The sequence below is a fragment of the Carettochelys insculpta genome, chromosome 3, assembly GCF_033958435.1.
Source record: "Carettochelys insculpta isolate YL-2023 chromosome 3, ASM3395843v1, whole genome shotgun sequence".
Classification (NCBI taxonomy): Eukaryota; Metazoa; Chordata; order Testudines; family Carettochelyidae; genus Carettochelys; species Carettochelys insculpta.
In genome coordinates this window covers 126,185,891-126,203,754 of record NC_134139.1, presented here as the reverse complement: position 1 = coordinate 126,203,754, position 17,864 = coordinate 126,185,891, and the positions used below count along the sequence as shown (strand labels likewise).

At 45.1% G+C, this 17,864-nt stretch overlaps 1 protein-coding gene across 1 annotated transcript; it reads right to left on the bottom strand.

Moving 5' to 3' along the window:
- Positions 1-250: 250 nt before the first annotated feature.
- On the bottom strand, positions 251-13,933 carry OSTM1 (osteoclastogenesis associated transmembrane protein 1). Its single transcript, XM_074990780.1, has 6 exons — positions 13,443-13,933; positions 9,702-9,813; positions 7,349-7,446; positions 4,090-4,251; positions 2,652-2,817; positions 251-1,989 (listed from the first exon to the last, which is right to left on the bottom strand). The coding sequence occupies exons 1-6, from the start codon at positions 13,818-13,820 to the stop codon at positions 1,934-1,936; spliced, it is 972 nt and encodes a 323-aa protein (XP_074846881.1). The 5' UTR covers positions 13,821-13,933; the 3' UTR covers positions 251-1,933.
- Positions 13,934-17,864: the final 3,931 nt, after the last annotated feature.

The following is a 17,864-nucleotide window of genomic DNA, read 5'->3' as shown; positions in this document are numbered from 1 at the left end:
TATTCTTCTACAATTTTGACATCTTAACCATAGCAGATCAGAAGTGTCAAGAGTATATTTCCTCTGACAAAAAAAATCTGACCCTATTTAAGCTTTCAACACAAATCAACTGTTCAAGGTGATTCATATGATTAATAGAGGGAGATAATACTTCCTAGTCACAAAATACCAGGAAGCAGTTGTATGGCTAACAATCACATGCTAACATATCATGTTACTTTATAATGAGACACTATCAGCTAGATTCTCCTTTCTTTCTTTTTTTTTTTTTTTTAAACTGACGGTATACCTGTTTTTGTTGTTGTTTTGTTGTTTTGTTTTATTTTTTTAAATAATTAAATTTAAAGAGCTTTAAGATTATTTTGCTCCCCTGTTTTTCTGGGCAAGGGAAAAATGACTAATTGGCTGCAGAGTCAGAACGGTGAAACTAAACATAAGTGCTGTCAAGCTCAATTTTAAAAATTGCTAATTTTCCAGTTCTATAATAATCATAAGTACAAAATTTTCAAAGAGAAATGTGATTTTCCCGTCGATGTGTTTCCTTAGCCGTAAAGTTGTAAAATGGGATGAATTTAATATCACTGTAAATCCTCCAACTTCATTACAACCACGGTTTTTTTTTCCATTTTATTGTAACAGAAAATTTAGAAAAATGTAGGCCTCAAATTTACCAGCCCAGATACCCTGTATTAATGCATCTTTAGAATGGCATCCTTTCAACAGTTCCATCACCTTTAGTAACAATCCTGTGAGCTTTAACTCAACTTCATACAGAGTCCAAATTGATTTTAACCCACTCCATAGACCTCATTTCCAGTAAGCTTCTAGAAAGTCAAGTACTGACTGCAAATCTGGATACAGAAAAATCAAAGGTCCAGGCATGGAACATTCATTTTAAGCCAATCCTAAAGTAATAGGACATCTATGAAATAATCACTACTAAAATATCTCTTTCACGTAAACCCATCATTTGTGTCTTAAGGCAGAGGAGGTTCCACTATATATACACATATATCAATAAAAACGAGATTAAATAGGTAAGTGAAGTAGGGAACAAACAAAGACATCTGCATATACACAGAGATATGCATCGGACCTAAAGTTAACCCTGTAACCATCTGAAAAGAATGGCATCATGGTTTAGGTGTGCAAGTGCCTAAGGACATGCTAGTATGGAAAAAACAATTCAGAAATGGGTGAATATGGTGGTTGTCAATTAAGAGCTACTACTGGCAGGCAAGCTGTATTCATTGCCAGAAATGTACCATTTTTCCTGCAGCTCTTATCTTTTCTTTAAAAAAAAAAAAAAGGTGAAATAAGCAGCCTGGCTATCTATGTCTAACAAGAGATGCTATGTAAGGGGTCTAGTTTTTCAGACCCTTAGTGTACACGTACCCAACTGTTGTACGATAGCATTTTTACTTTGAAATGTTCTAATTCCGTTACTGAAGTAAACCAAAACAAAGTGTATTAAGCTTCGCTAGTTCGTAAGAACCACATCAGAAAGATTATCAGACCTCTAACTGCACTAATGCACCTAGGGAAACAAACACAACTGTTATACCAGATTTTTTTTGGCCTCGATATAGGAAATTAAATATAAAAAGGAAAAACCATACAGGAAAAGTATATATTCTGTTGATGAAAGGTATAAAAACATGCAGCCAAAGCATCAGAAAGTAGCCTGTTTCAGCACTAGTCCAGAAATAACTAAATTATTTTTCAAGTCAGAAGTCCATGCAGTGTCTCGTAGCTCTGCCTTGTCATGCTTGTTAATATACCCGTTTAGGAGTCAGACAGCATTTTGTTTAACTTGTGTAATGATACAGAGCAACACTAACCCATAATTAATGCTTCTTTTGTGCTGTCCTCCTTCCACCACAATTGTACCCAATATATACCCAGTTGGTGTTTTCTGGTTTTGTTTTGCAGCTCAGCTGCATTTTTCTTGGATGTTCACAAGACTGGCATTTGATTGGATACGCTTGGCTAGAAGGAAAAATATAAAAATAAAAATAAACTCCCCACAGCAAACTTCCCACTCACTCAGTTTAACTGAGCACGTAGTGTGAACAGCATTCAGTTAACATACATCATGGCTTTTCTTTTCAACAGGAACATATAGCTAGGGACCTACTTTTCCCACCCTCTACAGCTTCTGAATTGATCAGAGCAGATCCCAAGAAGAAAGTAGTCACCACCAACACCCGCTCACCACTGCGGACACAGTGACATAACTGCCTGACCCCCTACCAAGGAGACCAGCAGCTCTCAATCTGTGGGCTGGGAGCCCAAAGTGAGTCACAACCTTATTTTAATGGGCTGGCTTAGATTTGCTATGGCCCAGGGAGAAAGCCCAACCGCCACCGCCACAGCTGAAGCCAAAGGCTTCAGCCAAGGGCATCGAGGACTAGGTCTGGGTCTGAAGCCCTTGAGTTTTGGCCCCTTCTACCTTACAGCGATAGGGCTTGGACAGGCTCAGGCTTGAGTCTCGCCCTCCTGGGGTCATGTAGTAAACTTTTGTTGCCAGGAGGTGGTGAGGCTGCACTGAAGTTTGAAAAGCGCTGAAGTACACTGATCAAGTAGGGTGACCAAGGTGATTACTTACAGCATGGGGGAAGCACAAGGAAAGTTCTGGTAATATTACTTACGCAGAATGAGTATTCGTTTCTTCTGCTTTGAGTGAAGGAAGCTACTAAGGTAAAAAATTACTGGTAAAAAGAGAATGAATGAAGAAACGGCAATCACTGGGACCGTGTCACTGCATGGGACAGAACAGTTGAAAGTTCTACTCCAAAGCCGCCGTGTAATGTTCACCTAAAAGGAAACCCAACATAGTGAGCAAGATATGTTCCTGGGGCTCGTCGCCCTGTTTTACCGAATGTTACAAAGTTCACTATTGCAAGACCAACTAGATACTTGAATAAGAGCCTTTAAAATGTCACCCCTCAAAAAATTAAAAGAGGGGTGAAGTCCTAGCCCCACTGAAATCAAAATTCCAGTGAGACAGAATTCCACCCCATACATTTCTTAGAGCAGTGAATCCCACACTGTGGTCCCTAGACCACTTGCTGGTGGTTCATGGAAAACTGGCTAATCATGTTACTAATTCTTTCCAGTTGCTTTAAAAAAAAAAAAAAAAAAAAAAACTCACATTAAGAGGCAGCTAAACACATTGAAAATTTTCCCCACTGTTCATTGGCCCCATAAGCAACTGGTATAGTTAGGAAAGAGCTAATTAAAAGCATTAACTGGAACTACAGCTGAGGAATGTCACCTAAGAGCCAATGATGAAAGAGAATTTCCAGCCCCCAAGCCCTAATCTGAGATAGGGGAAAATAGCCTCATCACAAAATCTCTAGACAGAAAATAAAGTCCCAACTTCTCAAACTGAAATGCATCAGGGCATCATAGGAGTGCCACAAGGTCTTAATGATCCCCAGTTGTCCAGACCTCTATTTTAATCCCATCTAGATGAACAACAGCATTATGGAGTACCCCGGGGCCCTAGTTCGGTACTTAGAAGGAAGACTAGGACCTAGCAGGTCATCAGCAGTGTTACCTTTATTTTTTCCCCATCCACTGGCAGAATAAATTTTGTTATGTGCACCCTCAGTAGAAACAATGTATTTGAGACAGTGAGAGAACCCAGAGTGCAACACCAACAGAAACAAATGCTACCCACTTTAGGTGTGTGAGGGTGTTTTGCTAATCAGCTGGGTGGCATCTCAGTCTCTCCTGGGTGGATACCCTCGCACTTAGCTTACAGGGAACGCTGATCACCAACACTGTTTCCTAAAGCACAGAAATATCCTCAACTCTTTTCTATTAGTATATTGACCATAACCCATCCTGACCTTCCTCAGCTTGAGAGATGTGAGGAGATCAGGGTACAAAGCTCTGGGTGCGGTGGGAGACTAGCACACAAAGAAACTGCTAGCAATAGCAGCTTCCACCACTGAAAGGACAAGGGTGGTGCCAAGAGAAAATACTATAAAGCAGTTAAGGGATCACTCAGATTGCTCTTTGGCTCCATCTACCCATTGGGTATTAGACAGGCATAAGATCCAGAAGCAAACATATACTTACTGCATCTTCTACATCAATACATAATGTTTTGTGTTCTGAGTGTCTGCCCAATCCATTCATTTTTTGCATTTTGTTATAAAAGTCATTCAGCTGTCTGTACGTTCCATTGCAGTTTCTGCACACTTCTGTGTGGTTGCTTGGTACAAGACTGCTTGCTTGTTCCTAAAATTATAAGCAACATCTATTTAGCTTTTTAATAATAAAAATATAACTGGAAAAACTAGAGCGGAACTTGAGCCAAAATCCACAATGTTAACATGCCAAATTGTCAGACTGAAATTTTGGGATTTGGGAGCATTTCATATTAAAAAAAAAAAAGTTCACCATGAATTAAATGTTGACCTTATTTTTCCCCAATCTGATCATTGTCATGTATTGCAAAACCAGACATAGTTGTGTAAACATTAAAAATGCATCTTGTAAGAAATCAAACCCTGGACTTACTAGAATTAAACAAAACAAGGATTGTTAATACCAACTTTGCCTTGAAACCCCAAGTGGGCTTTCCCCCAACCCCCCATGGCTATTTTTCACTGGACTATACAAGTATGCCATGCAAGTAGAAAGAAGGTGCAAACTGGAATTTTAATTTGGCCTAACTGTTTTAATAGCTACTGATCCTGTCTTCCACATTTTCTTAATAGACTGAAAACAATGGCAAGAATCCAGATCGTATTTTAAACACGCCATCTGTAGTAGCAGTTCCACCTCCCCAAAAATTCTGAAGACCTAGCTGGGTGAAGGCAGGGGGAGGCAAAGAAGGGGAGAAATTAAAAAGATCTCCAGATACTTATGTATTTGAGACATAAGCCGTGTCTACCCTAGCCCAAATCGCCAAAATGGCCATTTCCAAGATTGCTTATGAGGCGCTGAAATGCATATTCAGCACCTCATCAGCATGCTGCTGGCCACAGCTCTTCGAAATTGCCGCATTTCGCTGCCACGTGACTTGTCCAAATGGGGGTCCTTTTCTGAAGGACCCTGCCTACTTCAAAATCCCCTTATTCTTACCAGCAGCCATTTCAGAGATTTGGGCTAGTGTAGATGTAGCCATAGTGACAGCACCTAGAGTAGCCAGAGTTCACAAAAGAAACGGGGTTACCATGCATCGTAAAACACCACTTTTCATCCACCAATCTAAAAGCAAACTCTTCTATGATCAACTTCACAGGCCACCTTCCATGTCTCACTTCCGAGCAAGGCAGTCAGGAAGATAATGAAGGGCCAACACCTATTACACCCAGCTTCTGTCAGCATCCTAGAGCCTTCCTAACTAGGCCTTACATGGCCACGGTAACAACAAGAGTCTCTCTTCTTAGCTACAGAAAACGAGCAACCTCCCCACAGTTTTCTAGATCACTGCAGCACTTGACAGAATTGAGCTGCCACTGCCTTACCCCAGAGACCTAGAGGGAATAAACAGTGATGTGCAGAGATGGTCCCAATGCTTCCTCGCAGACTCATTTTCTCTCACATCCTACTCAATTATTTACAGCAAGCTGTTGGAAGAGACTACAATACACCTTGACCTTAAGCTGCAGCACAATGCAAATTACTCCCAGCTATGAGGCCAGATCTACACTAGACTAGAAACTTGATCCTAGATGCACAATTCCAGCTAAGGAAATTGCGTAACTGAACTCAACATCTCTAGGATCAACTTATCTGGCTATTATCCTTATGGACAGTTTTTAATGATCATCTTGGGGCAGGCAAAACATGGCCCATGGGCCATATGCTGCTCGCCAAGCCATCAGATCCAACCAACAGCCCAGTGAGAGCCTCAGCCAGGCTCCCCGCATTCCTTGCCCCCACATGCTGCTCAAAGAAGCTTGCTGCAATGGGCCAGCTACTTCTGCGAGTGCTGCAAGCCTGGGTGAGGAAGGGAGAGGCTTTGCATGCTGCCCCCACCCCCAGCCCAATATCACAGCTCCCACTGGCTGGTTTCCGGCCAATGGAAGCTGCCTGTTTACAGGACAGATAGGACACAGAGTGCCCCTCCCTGTCTTCCCCTGGGCTCACAACTTTCAGAGCAGCACATGGCCCCTGCCAGCGGCTCTGAGCAACCTGCGGTGGCATGGAAGGCAGAGAGTCTGGCTGAGGGACCTGCCGTGCAGGACGGCTGGCTGGGAGCCACCCAGGTAAGGGCACTCTGGGCCAGAACCAGCCTCTGGCACCCCAGCTCCTCCCCACACAACACTCCTATACCTGCAGCCCTTTCTGCACGCCTGCCTCAGTCACAACCCTCTCAGAGATGCTGCACTCTCTTCCGCACCCCTCTTCCAGGTCAGAGTCCTCTCCTACACCCACACCCCCTCCTAGAGCCTGACTCCCAAACTCATGTCCCACATCACAGCTCCTTCCTGGACCCCACCCTCTCTCCTGCCCCCCAGTCTCATGGCTAAGGTCACAACCTCCTCCTTCACCCAAACTCTCCCCCAGATCCCTCACACCCTCTTGCACCCTGTTCCCTTACCCCAAGTTCCCTCCTGCACCTAACCTCCATTCCAGGCCCTGCACCTCCTTCATCAGGAGCACAGCCCTTGACCACTTACCAAATTCTCAGAGCACACTCCCCCAACCCCCCTCAAAAATTATTTCCCACCCCTGGATTAGCTGCTTAATGAAACCACAAAATGTTTTATGCATAACCGGATTTAGTGTTGGAAGTTATGCTAGTTTAATCCCAAAACTCTGACGCATAATTCCTTAGAAGGCACTTACAGGCCATTTCCTTGGAAGATAATTACCACATTTACTTTACAAAGAGATATTTAATTGCAAAGGGTTTAATTGTACTCAACCTTACTGGTTAGTAGAGCTCTTAAGAAGTGTTTTCAGGTAGCTGATCCTTTTGGACTTATCTATAATACAACCAAATAATTTATTTAAGGAGCCACATTGTTAAGTCAGGCAGCATCAACTCCAGGAGCCAGAAAAAGTGACTTACTGCATGCAGCAACAGTGTGACTCTACTGTATAATTACCAGCTATTGTGAATCAGAAATCCCAATATGAAATGGCACTGTAATTGCACATAAGACAAAGTCAAGGTGAACATCCATTAAAACGCATTCTGTGCTCTCAATTGTGAACATCTGCATCTTACAGATAATTGTTCTACCTGCTTAAACTGCTTAAGAGCCTCTGATTTGCAGTTGCTCAATATGTAGCCGCTGCAGTTTGTTCTGTGAAAATGAGATATTTTATCATACAACCAGAGGGTTCAATGCTACCCACAGATACACAGTATAGATACCTGGAAGTTACGTTCAAAGCATGTCAGTGTTGCATTGAATATGCCCAGGAACTCTATTGTACTATTTGACAACCCTTCACTGTTGTTCTTCAAACAATCTGTTTAAAAAAAAAACAAAACAAAAACAAAGAAAAAACAACATGAGTCACGATAGCCGGATTTCTAACCTGATTCTACATCCGAACAGCTTCTTGGCACTACAGCTTTACTGCAAGGGCTCTCAATTACAAAAACAATCCAGTCAGCTTTGTTCTTTTTGGCTGATGTCTCAGATTGTCTGTCCTAACTCACTTGCGCTACTCTCTTCATTTAGACTACGCTTCCGAGTTAATCAGACATAAGTCAAAAAAGAAGACCAACAAGTTCATTTTGAAGGGAGGATTTGAACTCTCTGGGCTTCCTGACAACACAAGATGCAGTTTTTACTTTTGGCCCTGCCCATCTGGCTTTGCCCATCAGCTCTAATGCGCACTTCTTGAAAGTCCAAGTATCAGAAGTGTAGCTGACACAGCAGACAGCTAGGAAACAGGGGTCTTTACACTTATGCAAAAGAAATGCCTTTGAAAAAAAATGCACTAAGCAGGGTTACAAAATAGAGCCGCCAAATTTTACCTGCATTGTCACAGGCACTAGAACTAGGGGGTGGCTAAGGGTGCCCTAGCTTAAAATGATTTCCATCATATAAGAAGGAAGAAAGATCAAAGAAACATGGAGATATACGTATCTCATAGAGCTGGAAGGAACCTTGAGAGGTCAAGTGTAGTATTCTGCACTCACGGCAGGACTTATCACCATCCCTGATCGTTTAAAATAAATAAATTAAAAAAAAAAACCCCTCACCTCACCCAGAACCTTGAAAGGCCTGCTTAACGATTGAACTCACTGCGCTGGGGTTACAAAGCCAATGCTCTAACCACTGAGCTTACCCCGCCTCCCTATAGAGTTTATGGTTTGGTTAAATGGCTGTTAGCACCGACCCACATAATAAAAATTGCTCCTTGTCAGATACTGCTTCAGTCCTGCAGGTAATTCTTTCCTTCCATCTACTTCACTTGTAATACTCTGACCCACTAGATCCTTGGAAATGAGGACTGCAAGTTTTATGCAGAATTCCATTAAAGAAGCCCCTCCCAAGGCTGGCAAACTCCCAACATAACCTTCCCTAATGGATGGAAGAGAGAGAACCTCTTAAGCATCAGCAGATAAGACTCTATGCTTCCCCTCCTGCGAGATGCAGCACAGATGGCAGAGCCTGGAATGCAAGAACAGCTGAAAAAAGTTGTTCTACCATTCCTTTGCACATTTTGGTTTCTGGCCAGCTGCAAGGCCAGCATACGTTACAGATTGATGGCAATGTCTGGGGTGCTCCCTATGGGCTGTATATAGCCACCCAAAATCCTTTGCAGTAGTTGAGTCTACATTAATATCCTTCTGACCTCCAGTACACTCCCATGTGTGCAAAAAGAAATTTTCCTGTGTTGGCACTGAAGACCCATACAGCGTATTAGAAGCAGAGTCAGGCCACAGAATTTCAGAGCCAGAGTCTGATACTCCAGGTCACAATGAGTCACTGCTGGTAGAGTACAATGCTATTCCACAGGAGCAAGGGTATCAGAAGCTGACCCTTACTAACTTTTTGACTAAGCAGTCAAGGTGGGAGTTTTTTGCCTGCTTAGGCAGGGAAATGGAATGGGAAAAATAAGATCTATAAACACAGCAGCTGTAGTGAATCTCCACCATGGTTTATTTGGACAAAGTAAGAGCAGGTGGTAAGTAAAGCAACTCAAATTTTGCAGGAGTAAATGTCTTTATTGCCAGGTGAATAGCTGTATGGTAACTAGTGTGGTTAGCTAAGCAAAGGAGGAAAATAAATTATTTTTCATCTCTCAGTTTTGAACAGTATTTCCCATACAATAAGAACAGGGATAGCTCAGTGGTTTGAGCATTGGCCTGCTAAACCTGGGGTTGTGAGCTCAATCCTTGAGGAGGCCATTTAGGGATTGGGGCAAATAGATACCAGGGATGGTGCTTGGTCCTGCCAAGAGGGCAGAGGACTGAACTAGATGACCTCCCGAGGTTCCTTCCAGTCCGAGGAGGGAGGGGTGTGTGTGTGTGTGTGTGTGTGTGTGTGTGTGTGTGTGTGTGTGTGTGTGTGTGTGTGTGTGTGTGTGTGTGTGTGTGTGTAAGATATATTGATAAAGGGATATTTGTTTCTGTCAGTTTAAATGACTTACTACATCTTCCAAATGTTGTTCACTTCTGCTCAATTGAGCCACTGTAAAGCCAAGGCTAAACCTGTCATCTGAACATAATGGTAGCAAAAACAAAAAAAAGGACAGAACAAATCACATACTTGCACAGTTGGCTTTCTCCCAAGTACTGTTAAAGAACTGCGAAAGGATCACAACTACCTGTACCCTGTCGGCCATCAAGAGGCTTTTTGCACAGTTGCTCTGAGAAGAATTCTGGGGAAAAGAAAAAACAGAATTTTATGAATTCTTATGGAAACAAACACAAATTGTCTCTGGTACTGGGGGAAGTGTGTGACAACAGATGCCAAGGCTGTCACTGGCATCTGGAGTAGTGTGGCCAGTTTTACATCCCTTGTCAGAAATCTGAGAACAAACTAGAAAGGCTAAGAACTAGTCCTATAGAGCAAATCCTTTGTCTTTCCAAACAATGGACTCAGAGAAAAACATAAAATATTATGAGCTGCATAACCATTAACATCCCTATCCCAAAAAGGTTAACTGGTACGCCTCAAATGAGTCTTACCAGTTACGGTTAACCAGTAGGGACCGGAGCAGGCGGGGGGTTGTTCCAGCTTCACGGGACCACCGCAGGTAGGGCATGATCCAGCACAGCTGGAACAGCTCCTGTCTGCAGCAGCTGCTGGAGAGGATGGAGCACCCCCAACCACCAATGCATGTGGGAACCGGGGCTACTTTGGCCACATTGAAGCACACCCCAGGCACACCAGTGCCATGGGCAGGGACGCTGCAGCCAGGCTGGAGCTGGGCCAGTTCCCAGCACGCTGTGGGTGGGGGGTGGTTCAGCGGGTCTGTAGCAGTCCCAGGTGTGCTGCCCCAGGTCCTTCCCCACTTCAACTGGTTAACCAGTTAAGCGTGGGTTAGCCTACCATTTAACTGGTCAACCAATTAAAGGGGATTCTAGGTCCCTAATTTGGGACTTACCTAATTTCTTAGATGATTTTATGCCAGGACTGAAAGAGCATCAGCCAAGAAAGTAGCACACAGGCCAATAGCTTTCCAGAGCTGGGGAACTATCTCATCATGTAGGGGTACAATAACTAGTTTAATGGGCCCCGCTCCCCAAGTGGTACCATGGGTGCTACCTGGATACAACTAGAGAGAGTTAGATTCCATCCTTGGTTATACTGACAGAAGCTTTCGTAACCCAGCAGTAAAGGCTCCACAAGTCCAACGGGCACAAGGGCCTAAAATTCCTGCTTGGCTGATTCCGTGCACCTGCCAGCATGAATCCTATGAGTCAGATCCAAAGCAAGAAGTTGCTCTCCTCTAACCCTATGCCACCCCAACTTGCCTTCTGCTATGAGTTAATCCCTCCTACCCTGCATCTGAGCCTTCTGGCACAGAGACTAACTGCCAATGCAGAGAAGCATCAAGACTCAGAGTAGCATTTTAAAGTATTCACTTCTGTCTTCACTCTATTTAAGAGCTGATTCACAACAGTGACTGGGAACATCACTTCCCTCTTCTCCCCCACCCAGGGGATGACTGAATCAGCCAGGCCCCTCCAGCTGATTTTCCAGCCACAACAAAACAGATCATAGCCCTGAGCTATTTAGCAAAACCAGATTAAGCTCGAAGACTGGCCTAGTACAGAGTACAGTTTTAGCTAGGACAAGACTCCAGACCATTTCCTGATGAAAATAAGGTTTTTACTTAAGAATTCTGGGGTTGGAGCAGAAGCTCTAGAACTTGTCGTCACTCTCGGAACCCCTAGGTGAGACACCAGGAGCAGCCCTCAACCACTCACAACAGACACACAAGCCAAATAAAATACCACAACTCAGTGAGGTAGAGAAATCCAGGTTTCATGAGTAAAACACATTATTTTATTTAATGGGAGGAAGGGTTCTTTCGAAGATGGGGTTTACTTTTGAAAAAGCAGCGTCTACCGTGGCTTTCTTCTTTCGAAAGAAGCTCTTTTGAAATTGGAATATGCAAACAAGGTGCTGGATATGCAAATTTATATCTCATTTGCATACCTCTTGAAAGAGGAATGCAAGTGGAGACACACCCATTCTGTTGTTACAAACAGCTTTCCTCTACCACTAACCTCCTTCCACGCAGCATAAGGTCTGTGGGGTACATTGACACTGGCACCTGCACTCACAGACCCAGCTTTGTACTAGTGCTCTGAAAGGAGTTGTGTCAATGCTTTGAAGTAAGGGCTCAAGCTGGAGCTTGGGATCTGAAGCCCAAACCTCTCTCTCAGTTTCAGAGCCTACATCACTGCTTCAAGATACTGTCCACACAGCTATGTTCAGAGCACCAGTCTGAGGCCCTGCAGCCCAAGTCTGTCAACTCAGGCTGGCAAGTGCGCTCCTGCAGGCTGGAAAATGCTATTTAGCCATAGCCAGAGAGGCTTTTTTCCTTCCCTCCACCCTAAGGATATTCTGTGGGGCTCGCAATTCCAGTTACAAATTAGGGAATTTCTCAGCCCCAACTCAGCACAGCCAGCTAGCAGAGCAAGTACTGACTTGTCTGCTACCTTGTTTTAGGGTTAGGGAGCCATTCAGAATTTGGTCCGCAAAAGCTTAAAACCAGTGGTTCTCAAAGTGTGGGCCACAGACCACTGGTGGTTCAAGATCACATGGGCCACAGGCTCAGGACCGCCTCGTCTCACCTCTGCCATACGCAGATAGACAGTGACATCATTTACAGAGTCCAGATTCAAATTCATTAACTTCTAAACATTCTGCAATGCTAATTTTCTTCTCCTTCCCAGCCTTTTGGTAAGGGGAAGACAGGAGTGTTTGGTGAAACTACTGAGTCTGGGAGCTAATCAGATTGTAAATTTTAAGTATGCCAAGGGAAAAAGCACATAGTCTCTCTTGTACAGAATAAGCTTTAACACACAGCCTAATACCGAAAGCGAAAGACACACAAACAAGCAATACCACCAAATTGCGGGGTTGGGCAGAGAAAAAACAGACATCTCCTCCCAGACACAAGAACTAGTCAGACAGAAGGAGAGAGCAATGAGCACAAAGTCTACACGAGCAAAACACTTTAAACATTAATGAGTTATTGAGAGTTCCTGGGCATTTGAGAGATGCTGATGGCCTTAACCCCACCTGGTTATGAACCCCCTGAATTCTGGAATGCCCTAATTTTAAGGCATTCTAAGAAAAGTAATTTATAAAATTTGTTATTAAATATCTGACAGTGCAAATAAGAAGTGGATGCTGTTTTTCTATTTTACTGTGTGCATGTGGCCTAACACCATTAGCTATACAGCAGACTGGGCCTTTCCAGAAAATGGTCAGCCTCAGGGAGTAATCAGCAATGCAAGTCAGTGCTCCAACTGTTATTTCCCTAAACAGAATACAGTACAAGTCTGATAACACTAAAAGGTTTGTATCTCCATTTTACCAGGAACCCATATTTCCTCTTTTCTCACCACACAAGATACATTAGTAAGTCTGCCAGGAACATTCACTCCTATGAAACAGAACATCAACGCTTCTTCTCCTGAGGAGTCACTTGCTAAGGGGACTCAGGACCCTTCATCCTCCCACACTTACTTCCACGATTTTGCACGTTCCCTGTAAGCCACCTAGCCTTCCACTTCCCCATTCACCCACCCCACCTGCGGGCCTGGGCCAGCGCCAAGCACAATCAGCAGCTCTGGGGGCAGGTCGGACTAAAGGGGTAAGGCAAGGCAGCAGTAGGTGGGAGTCACACAGGCCGGCCAGTCCCCCAGCTGTCTGAGGGAAGAAGGCAAAGGACAGCCCGGCCCCTCTCTGCAGCAGATTGGAGAAGGCCGCCTCCAGCTAGGGCTTGGCTAAGCCGCACCCCAGGGCAGGCCCCTTCCCCGCACGCACCCCCACGGCCCGGGTGATGTTCTCCAGGTGCTCCGTGACGCTCTGGAAGTGGCGGTAGCAATTCTGGCAGAGACGTACGGGCCGGGCGCTCCGCACCAGGCAGCCGGCCAGCCTCACGCTGCTGTTGGCGAAGCCCTCCAGCAGCTCCCGGCACTCCGGCGGCAGCTCCCCGGGGAGCCCCGTCCCCAGCAGGGCCAGCGACAGGTCCTCAGCCTCCTCCAGCAGCTCCAGGGCCAGCAGACGGCGCCCGCCCGCCACAGCCCGCGCCTGCGGGCTGCTGTGCAGCGGGGGACGGCCGAAACCCAGGCCCTGCCCCGCGCTCAGGCCCAGCAGCAAGGCGGATAGCAACAACCACAGCAGATAAGCAGCCGGGCCCATAGCTGCCGGGTGCTGCCCGCCGCAGCAGAGAGCGATGCAACACCAGGGTCACGTGGAGCCCGGGGAGATGTCAGCGTTCGGAGGTAGGTCAGGCGCGCCGTCTCATTGGCTGATGGGGGTTCTACTCCGGGTGGAGGGGCGGGACTGCCAGCCCGGGCCGGGCCGCGTGGGTAGGGACACGCAGGGCTTAGGCGTGGCCTGGGTAGCCCTGGGCACTTGCGCGAGGTGGGTGAGGGAAGTGACGTGACAAAGTGAGGGTGATCTTAGTCCTGGCCAGTGGTCTAATGATCTCTTGTGGCAGAGTGCCAGGCCCAGCACTAGGGGAATAGTAACAGAAAGGTAGCTGTGTTGATCTATATACTATCAAAACAAAAAAGCAGTCCAGTAACACTTTCAAGACTAACAAAATAATTTATTAGGTGGTGAGCTTTCATGTGATAGACCCACTTCTTCAGACATAGGGGAATGTGCATTGTATTAAGGTACTATATATACACTATAAAACCTGACTTGGTAGATACTGATACAGATAAGCTCCCTTTTAGGGGTATCCCGTTTTTGAATGTTCAAATATGGTAACCCTATGAAGGATTTTTCAGCTTGGAGAACAGGGCCCTGCCTGAAGGATAGTGGACAAGGGGTCACTCCAGAAAAGTGCCAGACTCCAGCTTGAAAAACACACATCCCCCTAGTGCTGTGCCTGGCACTCTTCCACAAGAGATAATTAGACATCTGGCCAATTTTAGAACTAAGATCACCCTCACTTCTTCACATAACTTTCCACTAGTAAGTATCACATACTAACCACTTTCCCCTCCAGGCCAGACAGGGAACCACAAGAGCTTGTCGTTTCTCTTTTTATCCAACCATATGTGGAGGCACTCACCTACCAGCAAGTAGGTCAGGGGTGCAAGCACAATTTGTGCAGTGGGAGGTGCTGAGAGCATTGAAACAAACTGTAAACCCTGTATACAATGGAAACCACTTCAAGCCCAGGGGGTGCTGCAGCACCCGCTGCACTCCTAGTTCTAGCCCAGCCATGCTAGGTACGAGATAATAAACACAGGCCTGCTGGTGATAAGTGCCATAAAACATATAAAGGAGTGACAAAATTGAGATCTTCTTGCTCTGAGCTTCAGGCAGTCTCCTCTTGACTCCTTTCCCCCACTCTCTCTCCCTGCCTCTTGTATAAAACATCCTTTCTCACTAAACTTCTGAGGTCAATGGGATTCTTTCCATTGATTTCAAAGGGCTTTTGATCAAGCCCTGTTCTTTTGTGTTCTGGTAATATACACACAGAGCAGGAGGAGAGACAAGATGGAACACTGAATACCATAGAACAGGAATGTCTTTAGGGATAATGAGCCCTTGCCAATCTCCTCCCTCAGCAGAGGAGAAAGAGAGCCATCTACGAGTGGCTCATCCACTGCTGCTATCATTAGGTGAGTCCAATAATAGCGAAGGTAGCAGATAATGCTAGTAATATCAGAAGGGACACCTAATCATCAATTGTCAGCAAGAGGTCATCTATCCATGCCACTAGAACAATCTCTATGCACTAGCAAGGTTCACTGCAAGATTCAGGATGATCTGGTGCATCTAGAGTTGTCTTGCTGTAACCTTGTAGTTAGGGATGTAAAATCTCATTTAATTAGGTAACTGGTTAAATGTTAAGTTTAACCAGATGACTGAATACATGGGGGATGTCTGTGGGAGGAGGGCTGCTCCAGTCTGGCTGGCCTACAGACAGGGGCTGCTCCGGCTGGGCTGGTGCATCCCCTACCCACAGCACTCCTGCGGCTGCTGCAGACAAGGACTGCTCCCGCCACACTGGTGCATCTCCCCACCAACATTCGACCCCATGGGGCTGGAGCAGCCCCCCTGGCCTGTGGAGGATTGAAGTTGCTCAATCCTCTACCAGTTAACTTTAACTGGTAAGCCTCATCATTTAGGGCTGTAATATGACTAACCATTAATATCTCTACTTGTAGTGAGTGTTACAAACCTGAAACATCATCATTAGTAATAGTAATAGTTCATGGAATTATTTAGGACAACCTTTTGTTTCAGACAAAATGTAAACCCATAACTCCTAGGAATCTAGGTGATCTGTCACCCACACAGTTTCTGTGTTTAACTGCCCACTCAGATCCTTTATTTTATCATGGACACATCACTCAGTTCAATTTAGATGACCAACGTGTAATAAGTTCTTGCCCTTCATGGTAGGCCTATCTATGATGGGCCTGTTGAAGACTATACTGTGTGGAGATTCCAAGGGCACTCTGGCAGCCCCTCTCTCCCAATTGTTCTCCCACCAAAAGTCACAGGAACCTGCTGAGATACTTCTAAAGCTTATTCTGCATTTCCTTTGGAAAGGTTGTTGGGCATCTTCTGTGTTTGTCCTCCCCAATCATCCTTTGAATAGGTGCACCAATTCATGATGCACTGTAAAGGGGTAAGCCCTGGCTTTTTTGTTTTAGCGAGGCTTTGTTTAGTCTAATTACCTTGTAAAGCGCTCACCAGAAAGGAATGAGTTGGTGGGGTTTTTTTTCCAAGCTGCTTTTTCCAGTTGTATAGACACATCTTACTGTCTTCCTGGATGGGCACACAATTTTTTTCCTGGCCTCTATAGCCTGACATACTTGTTTCTCATTCATCCATTCCTTCATCTTCTTGAATGCTGTCTGGAAGTCACTCAACCCTATCTCTCAACTGTATGATGCAGGGTGCCTCGCCAGTTCTTGCAGTCTGAACATCAAGTTTCAGGGAAACATGGATTTGCAAAATCCAAAAATAATTTTATAAGGAGAGGAATGGGTAGCTGAGTGTTGGCTGCTGACAAGGAAGACACAAGATACCTTCATATCTCAGTCTTGCTGGTCTTCACTTACCAAGATGCTATGCCTGGAACCAATGGGTCAGTTTACTTGTTACTCCCCTGACCACTGCAGATTCATTTTGCAGGGGAGAGCAATCAACACTGTATGTTTCATCAGTGCATTTGTAACTGTTGCAGTCCTCTTATCCTTCAGTGATTGCACCACCTACTTTGAGGTGTCATACACTACCAGTACATATTGAATTCCAACCGATGTTTCTGGTAGTGAGCCTCTCAAGTCAATTGGTATGAACTCTCAGGGCTTACTAAGTCAGGTCATTTCTTCTAAAGGAGTTTTGCATCTCCTTGCTGGGGCTTTCCTTCCTTGACAGGTAAAGCAGGAAAAGAGGCTTTCAAATGCCAGCTACCCTGGACACTGTCCCCAGGGGATGATTTTTCACTTAACTGCACTTTCTGGTCAATCACACAAATTGCTCTTACCCAGAACTCATACTTTGGTACAGCTTGAAACAGTTCTGCTACAGAGCAATCCTAGGTGGATGTGAGCAGCTTCAACCACTCCTCCAGGCTTCCTTAGGCTTCCTTTTTCCTCACAGTAGTTCAGGATGACCCGGTTTCACCAAAGCTTTATGCTAAGCCACCTCAGGAGGCAGTTCTGTCCATCATCCTGCAAGGCACTTGTAAACCTACAAAAGTTGCTTACCATGGTCCCCATTTCCTCCTGCCTGCATACAGCAAAGGTACCTTAATACTGTCCATTGATAGGTGTGTTCTTTTGACACTTGAGGAGTCCTTGTGATGCTCTGGATAAAATTCACTCCCAACACAAAAGCACTACAATTCTTGGTCATCACAGCAGAAGTCTATTTAGTATGCAGCGATCCCCATGTTCAGTGGAAGCTGGATTTCTCACGTTATCTTCAGTAGCTTGTTAATAGTCACCAATTTAACTCCTACAGTACAAATTTACTTTCCCTCACACACAGGCTGTTTTCCAGTGATCAGACTTATTTCAGATCCTGAGTCCAACAGCAATGTGGTTCTCCAGCCATTGATGTCTCCAGAAACATAATAACAGGGCCTGGGCGGCTCTTCCCATGAGCTGTTCTAATAGTTGCTGACAGTAGCCCTATTGCTCAGCAGCTTCTAGCTTCCCTCTGCTTGGGTAATTCTATCTTGAATGGTCCTTGCCTCCTCATCAG